Source organism: Vidua macroura, chromosome 1 (assembly GCF_024509145.1).
Source record: "Vidua macroura isolate BioBank_ID:100142 chromosome 1, ASM2450914v1, whole genome shotgun sequence".
NCBI classification, from domain to species: domain Eukaryota; kingdom Metazoa; phylum Chordata; class Aves; order Passeriformes; family Viduidae; genus Vidua; species Vidua macroura.
Window position 1 is genome coordinate 134,470,046 of NC_071571.1, and position 17,447 is coordinate 134,487,492.

Below are 17,447 nucleotides of genomic sequence, written 5' to 3' on the forward strand. Positions count from 1 at the left end.
CCCATTTTTAGTAGGCTATTTTTCTATCTCACATTAGCTAAAAATCTTATTGGAGAATACATACAAAATTGATTGTGCTTTGGGTGCTGTGTCCATGGTTATTAAGATGTGCAAGTTATTGTTAGTATTTCTACTTGTTGAGGAATGACACAGAAATCAAACAAGGTTTATACTATGGGATTGTGTATCTAAAATTAGTTCCTCTCCATGAGCCCAGAATATAGAGATAGAAATCAAATTGGATATGATGCATTCTTATGCCATTTTTTACAGTTATATCCATGTAATGTGAGCATTTGTGCAGTGTGAGCTGATCTTGGAGAATTGAGAAAGAATATCGGGTTATTTTTTGTTTTGGAGAACAACAATTTTTTTTGGTTTTATATTGATGCTGAATTTGTTTTAGAAGCAGATTTTGTTTTACTCTGAGTGTTTTAAGACTTTCCCAAAATACTTAGCATTGAAAAGAAAACACTAGTTTTCTAAAATAGATTCTGTGGCTTTAAAACTAAGCTGTCTGAATTATTGATCTGCAAGCCCGCAGAGAGTGCAATGTGCAGTGTAGGTAACTGCTAAATGTGCAAATGAGAAGAAATGTGAGTATAGCAATAAACCAGAGATTTTCAGGTCTCTTGCTGCAGCATAGGTCTGTACAGCAGCAGGTCTCTACAGTTTTTAAATACCACGAGAATTCACAATATGGTTTGAAAAATAAAAATTTTATATTTTGAGCATCCTCAGTAGGGGAAAAGTAATAAATCTATAGGAGATAAACTCTGCTGAGAACAAGATCTCAAATATTTTAGAAATTACAGTGTTTGAAAATCAACATGTAGAAGTCAAAAATGTTTTTTTTTCCCAAGCTCTGAAGACCAGAAAAAATCAATCAAAATGAAAGTAAATGTAAATTAATAGACTTTGGAGTAGTTTTCTTGTAAAGAGAATTTCATTACTTTTAGAATGAAATTAATCAATTAATTCATTCACTGAATTTCATGATTCTGCAGGCCCATAAAAATCTGGAGGGAGAGAAATTACAGTAATGAAAATTTAAACTCTTGGGACAAAATTTGAGTACAGTTATGTTCAAAAAAATCTGCATATGGTGTGCAAAAAGCTGTATATAACTTTTTTTTTCCAAATTTTATTAATTTTTTGGATGGGAATAAAGAAAATCTATAATGTGTAAACAAAGTGTTTTGAGAAACATGAAAAATTTTGTTATATCTTTTCACTTTTTTACTTTGTACATTTTTCCATCAGACTGTGTTTTCTGCAGGAATGCTGAGACCTTAACATGATAAAAATTATTAAATCTGACTAGAAAAAAATCAAACAGATAGACTGATTTAAAAAATAAATAATCCCATTGCTTATTAATTTTTGAAAAACATTTTTAGATGGACTTGTCATTGCTGAGTGCTGACAATTTTTAGTTTTTGAATGTTCTGTGGCTCTATCATCTGATCAAGGAGGAATATCATAACTGTTAATTTAGTCCCTCTCTTCCATTCTTTAAATGGTAAAGCTATCAAGTCTATATTGTAGAACATCAAGATGTACATTTTCCAGTACCAAAATCATTAAAATTTTACAATAATTAATTACAAATGTATCGGAAACTTTAATCTGTAAAATATAAGCTCCTGTGAAATGATGGCCAATCTTCTTCCACTGAAAATTATTCATTTCCTTGGAGCTCTGTAGAAGCTCATTTTATTGCAGAATCAGGATCTTGCTGTCTCAGCAATTTCCTGTTAGTTTGTTGTGAGTTTGGGAAGTCAGCACAATAATTTTTGATGAATGTCACTGAACCTCACTTGAGGAAATGATAATAATGCTGTTCACTAGTAGGTAAGTGAACTGTAGTTAATGGACACATGCGTCAGAGACTTTTTTTCCAAATTATAATATGGAGCATTTTATGGTCAGTGGCACAGGCCATAATTAATTTATTACATGATTTTTACCCTAGAGAGCCAAAATGACGATTAATTTTCTCTTTCATGCTTCTTCCTTAATTTTTATCTTTCTTTGAATGAAGCACAGGCCTTGGGCATGTTATCTTTGTTTGCATGCATTGATATTTTGTTCACAGACTATGGATATATATACCAGTATTGTATTTATTGTACATCTATTATTTATTTATTATATTTTATTGTACATCTATGGTTTATTAAATACTTTAATTAAAAGGTATTTAACATGATACAGGGATGTCTAAAAAGCCTTAGACTATCAAAATATTTTCCTTTTTCTAATAAAAGAAACTCATTTAGGATATTAATTTACTAAATTGTAATTAAACTACAAAAATACTTAAAAACCTGTTTTGAAGCAGTTTAAGAGAATTACCTTATTTCTCTGATACTTGATAAAATCATGTTATTAAACTACTCTTCTGTTGTGTAATGAAGTTTTCAGATGGTTTTAATACTATTCTGACTTCTTCCTTTCTGTGCTGTGACCATATAGAAACAAACATTGCTTTCTTAGTCCTTGATGCCATGATAATCTCATTAATTTTATATTCTTGTGCTTTTCAAGAAGCTCTACACTTTTGAAGATCTATCCAGCAGTTTAATTCAGAGAGCCCATAATTTTTAACTAGATGAATAATTTCTAGACTGTGTTAATAGATTTTTTTTGTGGGCATGTGACACGCTTCCACCGTTGGTGTTTGGGTAACACCTGATATTGTCAGGGTAAATTAGGCAAAGTCCCTAACCAGCATTTTTTCATAATTTTGTAGCCAAATAATTGTAATTTTTAATGAAGTTCATAACCGAAGAGATTAGTATTAAGGAATACAAATATTAGAGAAGTTAAACAATAAATCACATCTAAAAGGTTGTAAGTGACGCTGAAAAAAACCCCATCATTCACTTTGAAATTATATTGCCTAGTGGAATTCTGGGTCTGGGACATAAAAATGTATTACATTTATCAAGAAACCAAAGTTGAAAATATAGACAGTTAGAAATTGTAAGTAGTAGGTGATTTAGTAATATGATCCACATATTAGAATAGTTAGTACGTGGATGTCAGAAAAAGTGTGACTTGCCAGAAGGCACTTAGTCATCCAGTGAATCCATTAACAGCACCATTTGGAAAGAAATTGAAATTTTCTCTAACACTGTCATATCATATCATCTGAGGTGCAGCATTTACTTACAGACTGGCACTCTTTTCTGTTTAATATCGTGTCTGTGAGCTTTTTAACTACAAGGAATAAAAAAATTCATAAAATCTTGCTAATGACAAGATATCATTAATGTTATTCTGGCTTCCTGCCTTCTTTGTATTATGACATCTTATGGAAGTCATATTTCAAAATCTATGAATGCAATTAACATTTCATGTTTCCAGAATTGTCCAGATATCCACATCCTATTCTTTGGTTCAGTTTAGAAAACTTGGTATGATTGTTTGGAAAGCTAAAATACATAAACCAGTCGGACTTAAGGAATGCAAACAATAAATCAGGTATTGCAAGTATTAATCATTGAGCTCATATCAGGATTCTAAAATTCAGTGGTAACAACAGTATGTAATTAAAGTTCTCATGTATGTACATATTTACCAGATCAAGACCAAGCAGTAGGGAGAGGATTGACTGGCACATCACTTCAGAGTCTGTTAAATTTAAAGTAGGATTCAAAACTACATCTTGGGAAAGTTCTGCTAGTATTGCAGTGCCAACAGAAGCGTGTGATATTTTTAAGGGTAGGAGCTCATATTTTATGCCTAGCTGAATATACATTTTGCCCTTAAAAAGTTAAACACTTATAGTAAAAGTGTGCAATTTTATTGCAAAATTGGAAATGACTGAAATTGCTCTACTAGATCTCTGTGGCTGTTGATCCAGAAGTGATTGGCATTTTTGTGGTTTAATTTCTCTTAGCTGCTTGAGTTTCATTTTGAAGGACTGTGGCCTACACTATCAAACTCTTCCATCTCTGGCAGCAATTATAAAAATGTTTAAGGTTCTAATCATCCCTGTTACATGTGCTGATTCATGTATTTTTCCCTGATGCTACTTCATTTCAATATTTGTTTTCCAGATAAAGGCTTATATTCATATAATTCAGGTAAATTTTCAGCATGTCAGAAATGTTTATTGCTTCCATATATGTGCAAAATTTAATTTGATATTTTATTGGTGTGCTTTTGCTACCTATTGTGCAGATACTAAAAATTGCATAAAAGTTCTTTGGCTTTTCTTGTCTGCTTTTCAGTAATAGGTCTTTCGTTGGCTTTCTTTCTCTATTGTTAATGTCTCAGTATTGATATTGGAGCAATATTGTAACACCATACTTGCTTTGCTTGCCTTGATTTTAGGTAGAGCTATGGTAGGAAAATTGTAGTGAGCTTTATTAACTATACTAGGAAAATGCTATCTTGCTTAAACTGGATTAAAAGGAATGCTATTGTGTTACAGCTGTTTGAGAACTAGTGTAAGTATTTTTAGGATACAGACATGGGGTAAGTGAAGTACTGGCAAAATCAGTATTTACACTGGTATATATTTTTGCAGTTTCTTGTTGATATAAATCCCCCATTACAAATCCAGCTCTGTCTAAGGAATTTGCCTTAATTAAATATAAGTAAATTAATAACATACAGTTTTTACCAACCTAAATTTTGTAGTGCATTTCATTTAGGACTTTTTGCAGTTTTAATTGTTGGAGTCTCTGAGAATTGGTTCAACTAATTATCTTTTAGTTATGTTTAAAAAATGAAATTCACATTGTTATGAAAACAGATCCATACCATGGTGGAGAGAAACAAAATCCCCTTAGAGCAGAACTTTCTTGAGAGTAGTAGTAATAAAATCCATTTTCCATTACATCTAATCTCACTCTCCCATATTTCTTCTACTCCTTTCTCTCCTGAAATAATCCCACATTCTTCTCATGTTTTACAATAGTTTCATATGGGGAGAGACCAAGTTTGGTGCGGCATCTGCGGACTTGTTCACCTTTGGATTAGCTGCAAATTTTAGCTGGATAGTTTCTTTTTGATTAAGGACTTCCAATTTGTATCTCTCTCTTCTGTCTAGAAGTGGTATCTCTCTCTTTTATCTTTCTCATCTATCCTATTCTAACCATTTTCAAAGATCTCTAGGAACTTAATAGAATTTGATATTTATACTCTGTCAGTGTAGATAAAGTTGGTTGAAAGCCTCTAAACCCCACTATTATGTGCAGGATGATAAAGTGACTGACATGGAGACAGCAGGACTGCATGTGAAATTAGCTCACACTAAGGGCCCTCGGGCACAGGCTGGATGGATATCAGAGAGCAAATTCTTAAAACAGTTGTTATGATACTCTTTTGGGGCTGCTTATATGCCAGCTCTGAACATAGAAGAAATACAGGCAATGCTAAGTGACTTTAAGTGATTGTGAAAGCCTTCTGTGAACTCCAGGGAAGGAACTGCAAGCATGCTTCACCACCCTTGGTTGCCCCAGGGAGTCCACAAAACCTTGTAAAAAGCTTCCTGCATTGTAAGGGACAGGATTGGGAGCCTGGTCTGCTTCTTTTTTTCCTTTTCTTTTTTTTTTTTTTCTTTCTCCACAAGAAAAACACAGAATTCCTGAGCCATAAATTTGGCACTTTCTTCTGTATTTAGACTGACTCACACTAATTTTATTTCTCATTCTATTCCCTGTCCTAGTTCATTTTGATAACTATGTTAGTTGGTCATATGCACTTTAGTAGAGCTTTGAACCTCCTGTGTTTTCTTGAGGTCTATCAGAAATGTCTGTGGGGACTATATGAAGCACAGAAGGTATTTTGTATTATTTCCTCTGTATATTCATAAGAGAGTTAAGAAAATCTGTGGGACAATTTCAGTTGTCATGTGGAAGGCAGAAGGTTTTTTGGAACCCTCCACAGATTTTTGGTTGCTTTGTAAGAAAATATTTATGTTTGCATATTGTTTCATTCATCTGGGAGAGCTCCAATTATTTAGAATATTGCTATGGAGGGAAATGTGATTCTGGTGAAATAAAATAGAATATTCCAGTTGGCAGGGGCCTACCACAATCATCTAGTCCAAGAGCCCAACCATTCAGTGCTGCCAAAAAGCTAAAGCATGTTATTAAATACATTGTCTGAATGCTTTTGAAACATTGACAGGCTTGGGAAAACCAAAGAATATTCTGTAAACAATTTTCAATTGTCCCCATATTATTTTTTATTTTCAAGCTGTTAAAGCTTCCATTGCCACCAACACTGCATCCAATGAAAGTTTTAAAAAACCCCAAAACTGTTTCCTTAATGAAATTAAATGAAACACCTTATTTTTTCTTTACTTCTTATTACTTCTTTACTTCTTTTTACTTCATCCCTGAGGATGAAAAATGAAAATATTTTTATACTAAGAAACTACTGTATTATAAATTCCTTTTCTGTGTAATAGAAAGTAAGAATGCAAATAATAAAAAATTAAATAGAAAGTACTTGCTGAATTAAAATTTAAAATCATGGTCCTAATGGTTTTTAGGTGACAGGGTTTTTCCCCAACCCTGTGAGTGCTGTGAGCTTCCAGTTCTGCTGTGCACATGTTCTCACAGAGCTGTCGTGCTGGGTGAGGTGGTAGCCTGAGCAGCATTGCAGGGAAGGAGTAAGGAGGTGTGGAAGGGCAGGAGGATGCTGAATGTTGACAAGTTCTGATGGGGAGGTTTCCCAGTGTCCCCAGAGAAAACTCTCCCCTAAAAAGTTTTATTGATACTCAAACTTGCTAAATGGAATAAAAATACATATTTTGATTTCACTGGGGCTGGGGTTATGCTGAATTAAGGCATTTTTGAGGGTTACAGTAGCATGGGATCTATTTTGCCTTCCGTCCCTAAGTGTAATAATTGTTAATCTGGGTGGAAGCGATTTGAAAGTCTGTATTTACCATCTATTACTGCCTAGTTATCAGACAAAAGCTGAATAATACCTCCAATAAAGTTTTATAAATAAACAACATACTAGTGGGTTAACTTCAGGCAAACCATTGGCACCAATGCATTCATTTAATGTAGACATGAATGAATGTCTTCATTCTACATTAATGAATGTATCCTTGAATATAAGATTTTTACTGAATTCTGAATTTATATAAGAATGGATTTAAACTCCTCGCTCTTGATTTTAGGACCATATTTTATAATGTATATATCACAGAGTTTAAGATATTAACTAAATACTAAATAACAGTTTAATTCACAATATTAATTTGCAATAATTTGTGAGAGGCTTCAATGTCACACTTCACAGATAAAATATGATTTGTTCTTTCTCTTTTTTGTAATCAGTGCTCCAAATTAATTAATGAAGTAGTACTTTGAAAAGACATGGCTAAGGTGGGGCACATGCCTAAATCTTCACATTTACATCATCAATAGGTTAAAAAGAAAAGTACCATCTAAAATTAATATAAAGCAGATTAAATTACTCTTGCAAAAATTCAAAGAATTATTAAACTAATCTGCTAGCAATTATACTGACATTACAAATACTTGCTTCAATAAAAGGTTTTGACCTGTGCACTTTCTAGTTTGTTCCATTTCTGAAGTTAATTGAATGTTTTAAATATGTATAATCTGATTCTTTTGCAGAAATGATGTATTCTGGGCAGTAGTTCTTGATATTACACATTTAATTGACATAGCATTGCTTTCCTTCCCCCTTCCTGAAAAAATTGCCAGAGATGAAACCAAGTCATTAATTCTGCTTTAAATTTCTTCTGACTTCTTTACTATCATTTAAAATTACTTTTTACGGAAATGAAAAATATTAAACATGATTATTTTTTTCAATTGGTTAAGTCTGTTAGTAGTTAGAGCTGGCTTGTAGCAGCTTGAGGAGATAGAGTGGATGATCTGAGCTGAACAAGCTTCTTTATATCTCATCTTACAGATGAAGCTTTCATATTTAAGGATGTCAGGTGTTACAAGAGACTCCCGCTTTTCAGTGGCAAAGACAGTTTGAGAAATCACTGAAATCTGATTCTTCCCTTGCTTTTATTCTTTTTCTACTCACATCCTTTGGGCAGGTCTCAATCCTGGCCTGTTCACTTTCTCTTGCACTGGCTCCTCCCTGAAGCTTGGATCTCTAGATCCTGGAAGATGATGTAGAGCTGAGATGTTAGGACATTCTGGAATGGGTGTATGTGGCTTGAGAAGACAGAGAGAGAAAGAGAGAGATAATAGAACCCTGTCTTTTGTACCTGTGGTCTGTTGTAGCTTAATATCTCTTCTCTGACAGATGTATCCTGTGACTACAGCAATATATAATTTTAGCTACACAGCTGGGAAGCGGAGAGCCCACTGTGACAACAGCTGACTATTTTCATCCTCAAAGATGCAAATATCTCCTCCTGAATACAGAATATAATATTCTAAAAATATGTTAAAGCTGATGTACTTAGCTGTAAATATAAACATAAATAAAAAGCAACCTCAATTGTAATTAATTAGATTCATTCATAAGAATGAATTAGTTGATTAGTAAATGACATCTATTCAAATAATAGTTGATTCAGCCTTTTTACATCTTTCATTATGAAAACCTTTCCAAGCAGCCACGTGGTGCGCATCAGCAAACTCAATTGCCCTCATCTTCCCATTCCAGAATCCTCTCTCTGATAGGGCCTGAGTAACATTATTGGCATCTCTGCACATCAAACCCACTGCAAGATCAGTGTCAGGGTTACCCAAAGACAGAATCCCACTGCTTTCCACTCCCTTTGGGGGCTTTTGCCTTTCAGGTCCCAGCCAAAGCCCAGCCAGCTAGTAGGTCTCTCTTGCTTAGTATTTGGTCACAAATATTGTCCTCATTTAATGGACCTGGATTTGAATCAGTGACTAAGAAGAATGGAGACTAATCTTTCTTGCTCACTGGCATGTGTATCACTACAGCAGTAGAAAATTCTCCTGAAAATGGCAACAGGGACACATCACAGGTGGAATGGATGCTTTCTTTGGGGAAAAAGAGTGACTGAGCCTTTGTAGTACTATAATTAAGAAAATAATCAGAGGAGGTTGAAAACTTTTCCATCATTTCTACCCTCATCTTCTAGGTTTTCTTGAGTGCTAATTGTCATCACTTGCTTATAATTTTTTGTTTTAGAGAAAGACTTTACTTGTTAATTCTTGAATTCAAAGATACTTGTACTCTGCCCATTGTAGCATGGCTATCTCTAAAATTTTATAATAAATTGAGCTACCATATGAGATTTGCATGACTTTCCCTGAACTAATTTTAATTTCCTATTTGTGAGGAAAGCATCAGCCTTTAGTGCAATTAAATAACCACAGTTAAAATTTCTTTACTGAAATTGCATAATGTATTGGCAGGCTATATTGTTTTCTAAGAATTCACACATTTCACACTTACACCATGTTTTAGCTGAATAAGTTTTAAACTGAGAAATTTTTATCCTCAAAGAAATAGTCTGCAGTCTAGATTACAAATTCATACACCCACATCTTAATTGCTGCAGTGACTTCTGACTTCTCCTAAAAGGCACAGAAGAAACAGAAAGTATACAAACAAATACGGCAGGAACAATCAGAAATATGGAATGGTTTGCATTTGTACAGGAATTAAGGAATGATATTTCAGCTTAAAAAATGCAAACCAAAGAGATATCTATAGCAGAACACAGAATGCTGATTCATGTTTCTCAGAATATAAAAACTTGGAGGGCATTGTCTGAAATGATATAACAGAAATAAAATATGTGTGAAAAATATATTCACACAATGCATAGTCAAACTGCAGAATTTACTGACACAGAATATTACAGAGGCCAAGAGAATACTGTGACAAAAAATGAAATTACATTAGTTTATGGAGAATAAGTTAATTGCTTCTTGTAAACAGGATGGCTTAGGAGAAGTCTCAGGTCTTGTAAGCACATTCTTTCTGCTAAAGAAAGACCTTTCACTATCCTCTAGTGGGTAGGTAAACAAATGTTCAACAGTCTAAAAAATGACAGCAGTTCTTATAATTCAAATAATTTCTAAAGTTTCTTTAAATTGAAAACTTTTTATTTTTTGTCAAAACCACTCTCAGTACATGTTCTCCCAGTTTTTTTCTGGAAAGGGAGGGTAGACATCCTTCTGTGCCACTCACCCAGATAGAGCATTAAGACTGCTTTGTCCTGGGCTTCTTTAGGTTTACTCCAAGTTTTTTACGGTTATTTTTGTGTCTATATTTTTCAGAAAATTTGTCTTGAAGCAGGAAAAAAAAAAATCTTTCACGTGATTGGAGGTGTGGTGACAATTAATGTTTCTGCCTTCTAACTACCCATTTTTAGATGGCCAGAAACTTAAAATAGACACACCATCTTGCTGAAGAACAGGGATTTTTTCACATTTAAAAGAAGTAAATGAATAATTCTCAGTTGCATGCCAGTGTTTAACCCTGATATCAGCAATCAAATACTGTTTAAAAGATGCCACAGAAGATTGAAGTAAATTTAGGCTGAACAAAACCTGACATAATTACTTTTCCTGTGTGACCTACATTTGGGCTCTAATCATGGAAGTGGAATCTGCTTTTGCCAACTCAGCTCTAGATATTTTGGCAGGTATACATTTAATAGTTTGCTTGTGTTCCATGGCACACTATATGTGTGAAGCTGCCTTTTCTCCTGATAATCCTTATTAAGAACTTCAAGAAAGTACTACATGCATTTAATATTATTGCTATTAATAATCTTTCTGTTATTCAGAGACTTTGGGGAGGGATGGTGCCTTGTATATGAAAACTTGGAAGATGTGTGGTGCCAGTTTCTGTACAGAATGAATACAAATATCTGTGTATATGGAATGAATATAAACTATATAAAATATTTCATAAAAGCAATGTGGTGGAGATGTATCTCAGAATTTCATTTTATATTACTTTAAAGATTTAGCTGAAATAATTCATGCAGTCATATATGGTCAACAATTATATAATTAATAATTACCTTTATATACTGATGCTAATGCATCATGGTAAAGTATGAAATCCATACAATAATTTAAGTATTATTGACAGAGAATAGTTTTAACTTACAGGAAGGAAAATGATACATGTCTTTTCTTTCTCCAGGATCCAAAAGAATCAGTGATAGTGAAGTCTCTGATTATGACTGCGATGATGGAATTGGTGTTGTTTCAGGTACTAATGTTTAAATTTACTTATCCAAGTTCAATAGAAATATTTCTTATTTATAATTTATTATGAATTTTGCAATATTTTTCTAATGAAAAATAAGTGCAACTTAAGTATATATTTTTCTAAGAGACACAAAATAAATATTATGCATAGTGCATATCTAATCTCAAAAATTAATAATGCGGGAAAAAGAGTCAATGTGTGAATGTCCTTATTGTTTTTATATAATGATACAAATGGCATAAAGGTAGTGCTTTTAATAAATGTCAAGAAGTGTTCATTTATTTTTTTTTTTACAGACATATGTTGTTGATATATCCTGTAAAATTTCATGATGGAATAATAACACTGCCAAAGGTCTGAAACATGAACGTTTAAGGCAGGACAGGAGATAGCAGATAATCAGTTTCACTAAGTATTGGAGAAAAAAGTTATCATGTCAAAGAATATGTCTCCTCAGAGAAAAGATAATACCAGATAAAAAATAATCATTGCTGAAAACAATAAAATCATAACCATATGTGTTTGATAACTACAATAGAGAATTGTAGTCATCAAAAATCTTAATATTATAGAATCATGGACATTTTTAGGTTGGATCAAGTCCAACTGCTAGAACTGCAAAGTCCACTAGTAAACCTTTCCCCTGAGTCCCACAGCTGCATATCTTTTAAATGGCTGCAGGAGTGGTGACTCCACCCCTTCCCTGGGCAGCCTGTTCCATTGCTGGACAACTCTTTCAGGAAAGCATTTTTCCCAGTATCCAATCCAAAGGAGGCAGCTGTGCCACCTTTAACCAGTATTGAGGGCTACTGCTATCAGCACAGAGTGGGGCACTCTTCTCAGTGTATATTCTGTTACCCTGCTGCTGTTCGGAGATTTTTAACACACAAGGTTTTCTGTGCTAGACAGTTTCTGGTTCTCTTGGGTGAGGTCCAGCTCAAGTGTTAGACAGTGGGGTTTGGGAAAGGCTGAGCAGTATAATCTGTCTGGTCTACGCAGCAGCTGTGAGAGCGTGATCCGCTCAGGTCAGTCAAAGCGTGTTCCTGCCACACGGCCAACCATCAGCAAACGGGGTACAGAACGTTCTGCTGGAGGCTAAGGAAGGGGAGACAGGAAAGAGGAATGAGAGGAATACAGCTCACCTTGGAACTAAGAGGGAATAAAAAGAGGTGATATAGGCAATCTTGAATATTGTGAGATGGTGTGAAGCCAAGTATTGATCAATCCAGACATTTAGTAAACTATCTAATTATATGAGTTGGCCTAGTCCTGTTTAAAAATCTGTTACCAGTCTGAGCACAGATGCATTTCTGTTTTGTCTGCCTAGTTATGCTTTTATTTACAGGCTATTTCATGGTTAGCTCACAGGCTGTGCTTATTTTTTGACCCTGGTATGTTACTATTCCATGCTATGGGTCTTGCACTTCCTGAGCTAAGGAGATAACTTTTTCTTTTTTTTTTTTTTATAATATATACCATGTAAATTTTATGAAAAAGCCCTTTTTATAAACTGACAACATTTTACAGACTTAATGATATGAACAGGGCATGTCATATTTGTGATAAGGTTCCAGCAATTTTACCAGATAAAAAAAAGAACACTAGGCCTGCAAAACCGCTAAAATTTCTGTGTTCCTTAAAACATTTATCTTCAAACAGTAACAAGCTCAGTTTTCAGATTATTACCTTACTTAGAAAACGATTAAGGAACACTTACAGCATTTTTATATTCCCATTCCCAGTTTGCTTTATTACAATCAGAACACAGGAAGGATAGATAGCCAGAGTGATGTGAAGTACTGGAACCAAAGAGCAGCCATCCTCAGAAGCCCTTTGTTCCTATTTAGTGTACTTTCAATCTTTGATGAGCTTTCTGTCTGTAATTAGTAGTCTCTAAGGCTTTTAAATTGCCTTTCCTCCCAAAAATAAGGGCTTTCATATTACTGTGGGTCAGTTAAATTAAAAATGTATTAATCTAATTTAGGAGCTTAAAAATAAAGGTAGGAAATAACTGGATTTAATAGATATATTTCTGTGCCCAGTGCCCAGTGTAGCATCATTTTGAAAGTGAAATTTTTTCCTGTCCTGGAAAAAGGTACCAAGTTTTGCAGATTTTTTTTACCAGGTGCTTGAACATCAGCACGATTCTTATGAAACACCTAGATTTACAACTTTGATTCAATAAACTTATCTTTTGACAGCTTGTAAAATTACGGTCTTTACAGTTCAATGAATGAGCCTACTTCCCTTACCTGAGTTTTGACACCATTGAGCAGGATGGGAACAAAGAACTCCAGATCAGAAGGCTAAGAAAATGAACTCTCTCCTTTACTTCAAATGTACTGCTCTATATATAGAGAACATTGTGTGGATTAATTTCATTGGTCTTAGAGTAAAAACATCCCACACCATTGGTGTGCAGTGAATGACGCACGGTGGCAGAACATATCTATAAACAATGTGAACAACAAGATAGATTAGAGAATTATTTACATTCTTTCCCAACTGCTTCCCAGGCTCTCTCCTGGTTAGAAAACCTTTCTCTTTCTCTCTGACAGAGCTGAGAATACCCACAGAGTTTCTGACATACCTTTAGTTTTTTAGGATCTTCTATTGAATTTTTGCTGAACAATTCTACACATTAGTTGCATTTTAATTCAGCCTGGTTGTGTGGGTAGGAAAATCTGATGGTGTTTAGGTTTTGAAATATTAATTTAGCGCCTTACCTTTTTTTGTGCTGCTGCCACTATGTTTGTCAGTGTTCTGGTTTAGTCTTGTCTTGTCTTACTCACTCTCCTTATCATTCCCTCAATTGTTTGAAGTTCTTCTATTAGTTTGTAGACTCATCACAATCTTGGTTTAAATATATGCACTGTTTGCATGAAACCATTTGTCTCTCTTTGTTTTCTTTCTTTCTTACTTACCCCAGTTCTTTCCTTTTGTATTTTCAGGTTTTATTTAACATGACACTTTGCTCTTCTTCTGTCTGCTATATAAATAGTGCATTACATGAAGTAAACTTGCAAACATCTTTCGAGTACTCTCAGTGATCCTTTCCATAAAATTAATTCCTAGTATCACACTTGTGAACTAAACTCCAGAAACCTTTAAGAGGAATAAAAATTATCTCTTTGCTCCTCTTCAATTTACTTTTATTCATAATGGTTGACTATATGTCCTTCAAAGTTCCCTTCCAATTCAAGCCATTCTGTGATTTTATGACCTCTTGGAAAAATTATTTACCAAATCTATCACTTCTTGTGGCTTGGATCTTAGCCTGCTTAGACAAATGTAACAATCTTCAGTCTGTTGTTTCTGTCAACAGGAAAGGCTTTTAAAAAAATAGTGATAAACAGCTTGAAAAATTTCAATGTCTTTTTTCTGGCTACACATGTATTCTCCAACAGCAATTGTCACAAAGGGTTATAACATATTACGTATTTAAAAAGCAAATTTATACTAGATTCTAAAATAGCTCTCTTCAACTATAATGTACATTCATCTTGGGAAACACTAGAATAGAGTCTTTATTAAAATTTCATCTTTGCTGTCATTAATCTTACCATAAGATAGTGGAATGAGCAGCATTAGCCATTCTGGTTATGTCTTTATATTGGTTATACATAGCTCTCAAACAATTTAAAGCATTTATTTTGCTGTCCTGAACAATAAACCTTGGCCCTCAAAGTTGTCTGTCACCAGCAGTTCTGTGTGGGAGTACATCAGCATCTACATCTGTCCTTTAGAATGCTTGAATGTCATTTTTGATAAAAGCCATACAGTATTTTTATATTGATTTTTTTTAATGCCAGAAAGGTTTACAAAACATCATTTATATTATAAAAATAAATAAAACTCAGTGAAAGGCAGGTTGGCTTTTTGGGTGTTTTTTTTTTTTTTTTTTTTTTTTTCTAGTGTCCAAAGTTAAGCATGCATTGCATTTAACAAATTCAAGGAATATGGACTATAATTTCTAAATAGTTTTCTTCCCAGATACTTTCTAGTATTTTTGGTACTTTCTAGTATCTGGGAACCTAGGGAATACAAGCAGCCTACTGAGTCTGAGTTTATGAATAGAGACATGTATTGTCAAGACCATTTAATCATAAAATTCTCACCTATTGTTTTTGCAACACTAAAATATAAAGTAAGATAATAATGTTTAAAATTCAGTTCTACACCAATATCTCATCTGCATTACGACAGATTACGTATTATGAAACACTTGCAATCTGAGATATGTTTCAACAGAAGCAACAAATGAATCATTGAAGAATGTAAGGCAGTGAATTCTGCATAGACTGTGTTACAAGTCTCTATAGAGAAGAGCTTTTCCGAGTAAAAGAATGCAGTCTCCAGCTTTGAGAAGGAAAACATTTATAGTGATACGTTTTTATCATTATGCAGAAGATAGCTGTATGTTTCAGGAGCAAATAAGAACACAAAGAAGATATTTATTCAGAGGATAGTTAGAGCCAAGTAAATTAGGAAAAAAATAGTAACCATCAGTACAGAAATTATTGCGGAATTTACAAAAATATTTCTGTGTTTGAAGAAGAATGAAAAGAAATTATCTATTTTTGCTTCACTTCTCAAAACACCTGAGGAATCCTTTGTTCAAAACACTGTCATGTTTCAGCCTTTGCTGCAGAGGAAATGTCTTTTTCTCTATTTGCTGATAACGTGGGCTGAATTTTTATGCCTGAATCCTGTGGATCGTTGCTTCTCAAAGCAGATACAGAAAACACTTTGGTTACAGATTGAAATCAACTGCCTATAGAAAGATTCTTACAGCATTAGCACATAGAATGGATTACTTCTATCCCTACTAAAATACAGATTTCATTGTAGCTCACCAGCTAGCCCTAAGCTAGCTGGGAGCCTGTAGTGACCCAAAAGCCCAGCAACTTCAGACATATACACTGATAAGGTTTTTATTTTATTGTATGTTGATACCAAATGCCCTGTTCTAAAATCTATTCTTTCTGGGCTCTCCTCTGAGTTAAAAATGTTAGTCTGTGTATCACAAAAATCCTCCTTCCAAACTGAAATTCAAGCCATGTTAAATAGTCCTTATGCTGGCTGCCTAGATCAGTGGATCTTTAACCATTTTCCTTTCTTTCAAACAAATAATGTATATATTATTTTCAACTCTATGCCTAAAGTTCTTTCCACATTATTATGGAAATTAATTCTTCAAGCTTTTTTTGCATTTTTAGTTTTATTTCTTATTGTATACTTTCCATTTTACATGTTTATTCCCTTATTTAAATTTGGAATGTAATACTTTTATTATTTAAAAGAATAAAGGAATTCATCAGTATTATTTCCTCAGCTGAAAAATCATCTTTCTCTTCAAACATCCAAATTCTCTCAATACATTTCTTTAAACTAGTCAAAACTATTTTTTAAATATAAGCTGTATCACTCTACTTTGAAAGAACAGATATAACTTGATTCAAGTTTTATTTTCAGATTATTACTAGTTATCAATAGCAATCTCTTTGAGGAAAGTTAAGGAACTATGAACTTGGTGTGTTAGTTTATATTTTACTACAGTCCTATATCTATGGAGTGACAAAGGCATTAAAAACCAATGAAAATTGCAATGAAATTACATTCCTATCAGAGATTCTCTTAGTGGAAAGGAAGCATGTAGCAAGAAAGTAAAGGAAATATAGCAAGAAAAGACTGATAAATTCAAATCAACAGTGTGATGAGGAGGGTAATTTGGAGGACTTGCTGGACAGATGCAAATATGCATGGATGAGTGCTTAACTAAGAAGAAACATCTTTATAGTACCTGTGGTGGTTTGGGGTTTTTTCCTCAAGCTTTGCATGTCTTTCTGGGCACAGGAACAGCACTGAAAACTAGCAAGTTCTAGTTGAGTGGGAATGCTTTTCCATAAGAAAAGAATTGTCTCAAGTGTAATAGGCCCATAAATACATTTAGTGCTGTAGAGCTAAATATACCTGTGAGGAACTGAGTTGCTATGCAGCAAGTAGCCAGTTGTTCCTTCTGTAATGTTTACTGATTCCTTTCACTGTACATTCATTCTTCCCATATTTGCAGAATAATATTTGATACAAAAAACTCCCCAAAGCAATGCGTAATGTATCTTCAACTTATAAAGTATTCAGATATTAATAATTCAATTTATTTGATCAGTGACTGTCAGCAATTTTTTTATAGAGGACATCTAAACAAAGAGTTTAGATGTTCAAATCACCCCAGAAGCTGAGCACATTTGTATGAAAGAACTGAACTCTCTTCA

At 33.7% G+C, this 17,447-nt stretch overlaps 1 protein-coding gene across 38 annotated transcripts in view; it reads left to right on the plus strand.

Moving 5' to 3' along the window:
• The window catches only part of RIMS2 (regulating synaptic membrane exocytosis 2), a 447,198-nt gene that overhangs the window by 261,439 nt on the left and 168,312 nt on the right, over nucleotides 1-17,447 (plus strand). For 35 of the 38 annotated variants that reach the window (XM_053972036.1, XM_053972112.1, XM_053972077.1 and 32 more), the window contains one exon: nucleotides 11,104-11,172. In XM_053972036.1, the coding sequence (XP_053828011.1) occupies nucleotides 11,104-11,172 (69 nt within the window). Of the gene's footprint in view, nucleotides 1-4,067; nucleotides 4,095-11,103; nucleotides 11,173-17,447 lie in introns of all 38 variants that reach the window. The other 3 variants (XM_053972011.1, XM_053972006.1, XM_053972017.1) reach the window with 1 other exon arrangement.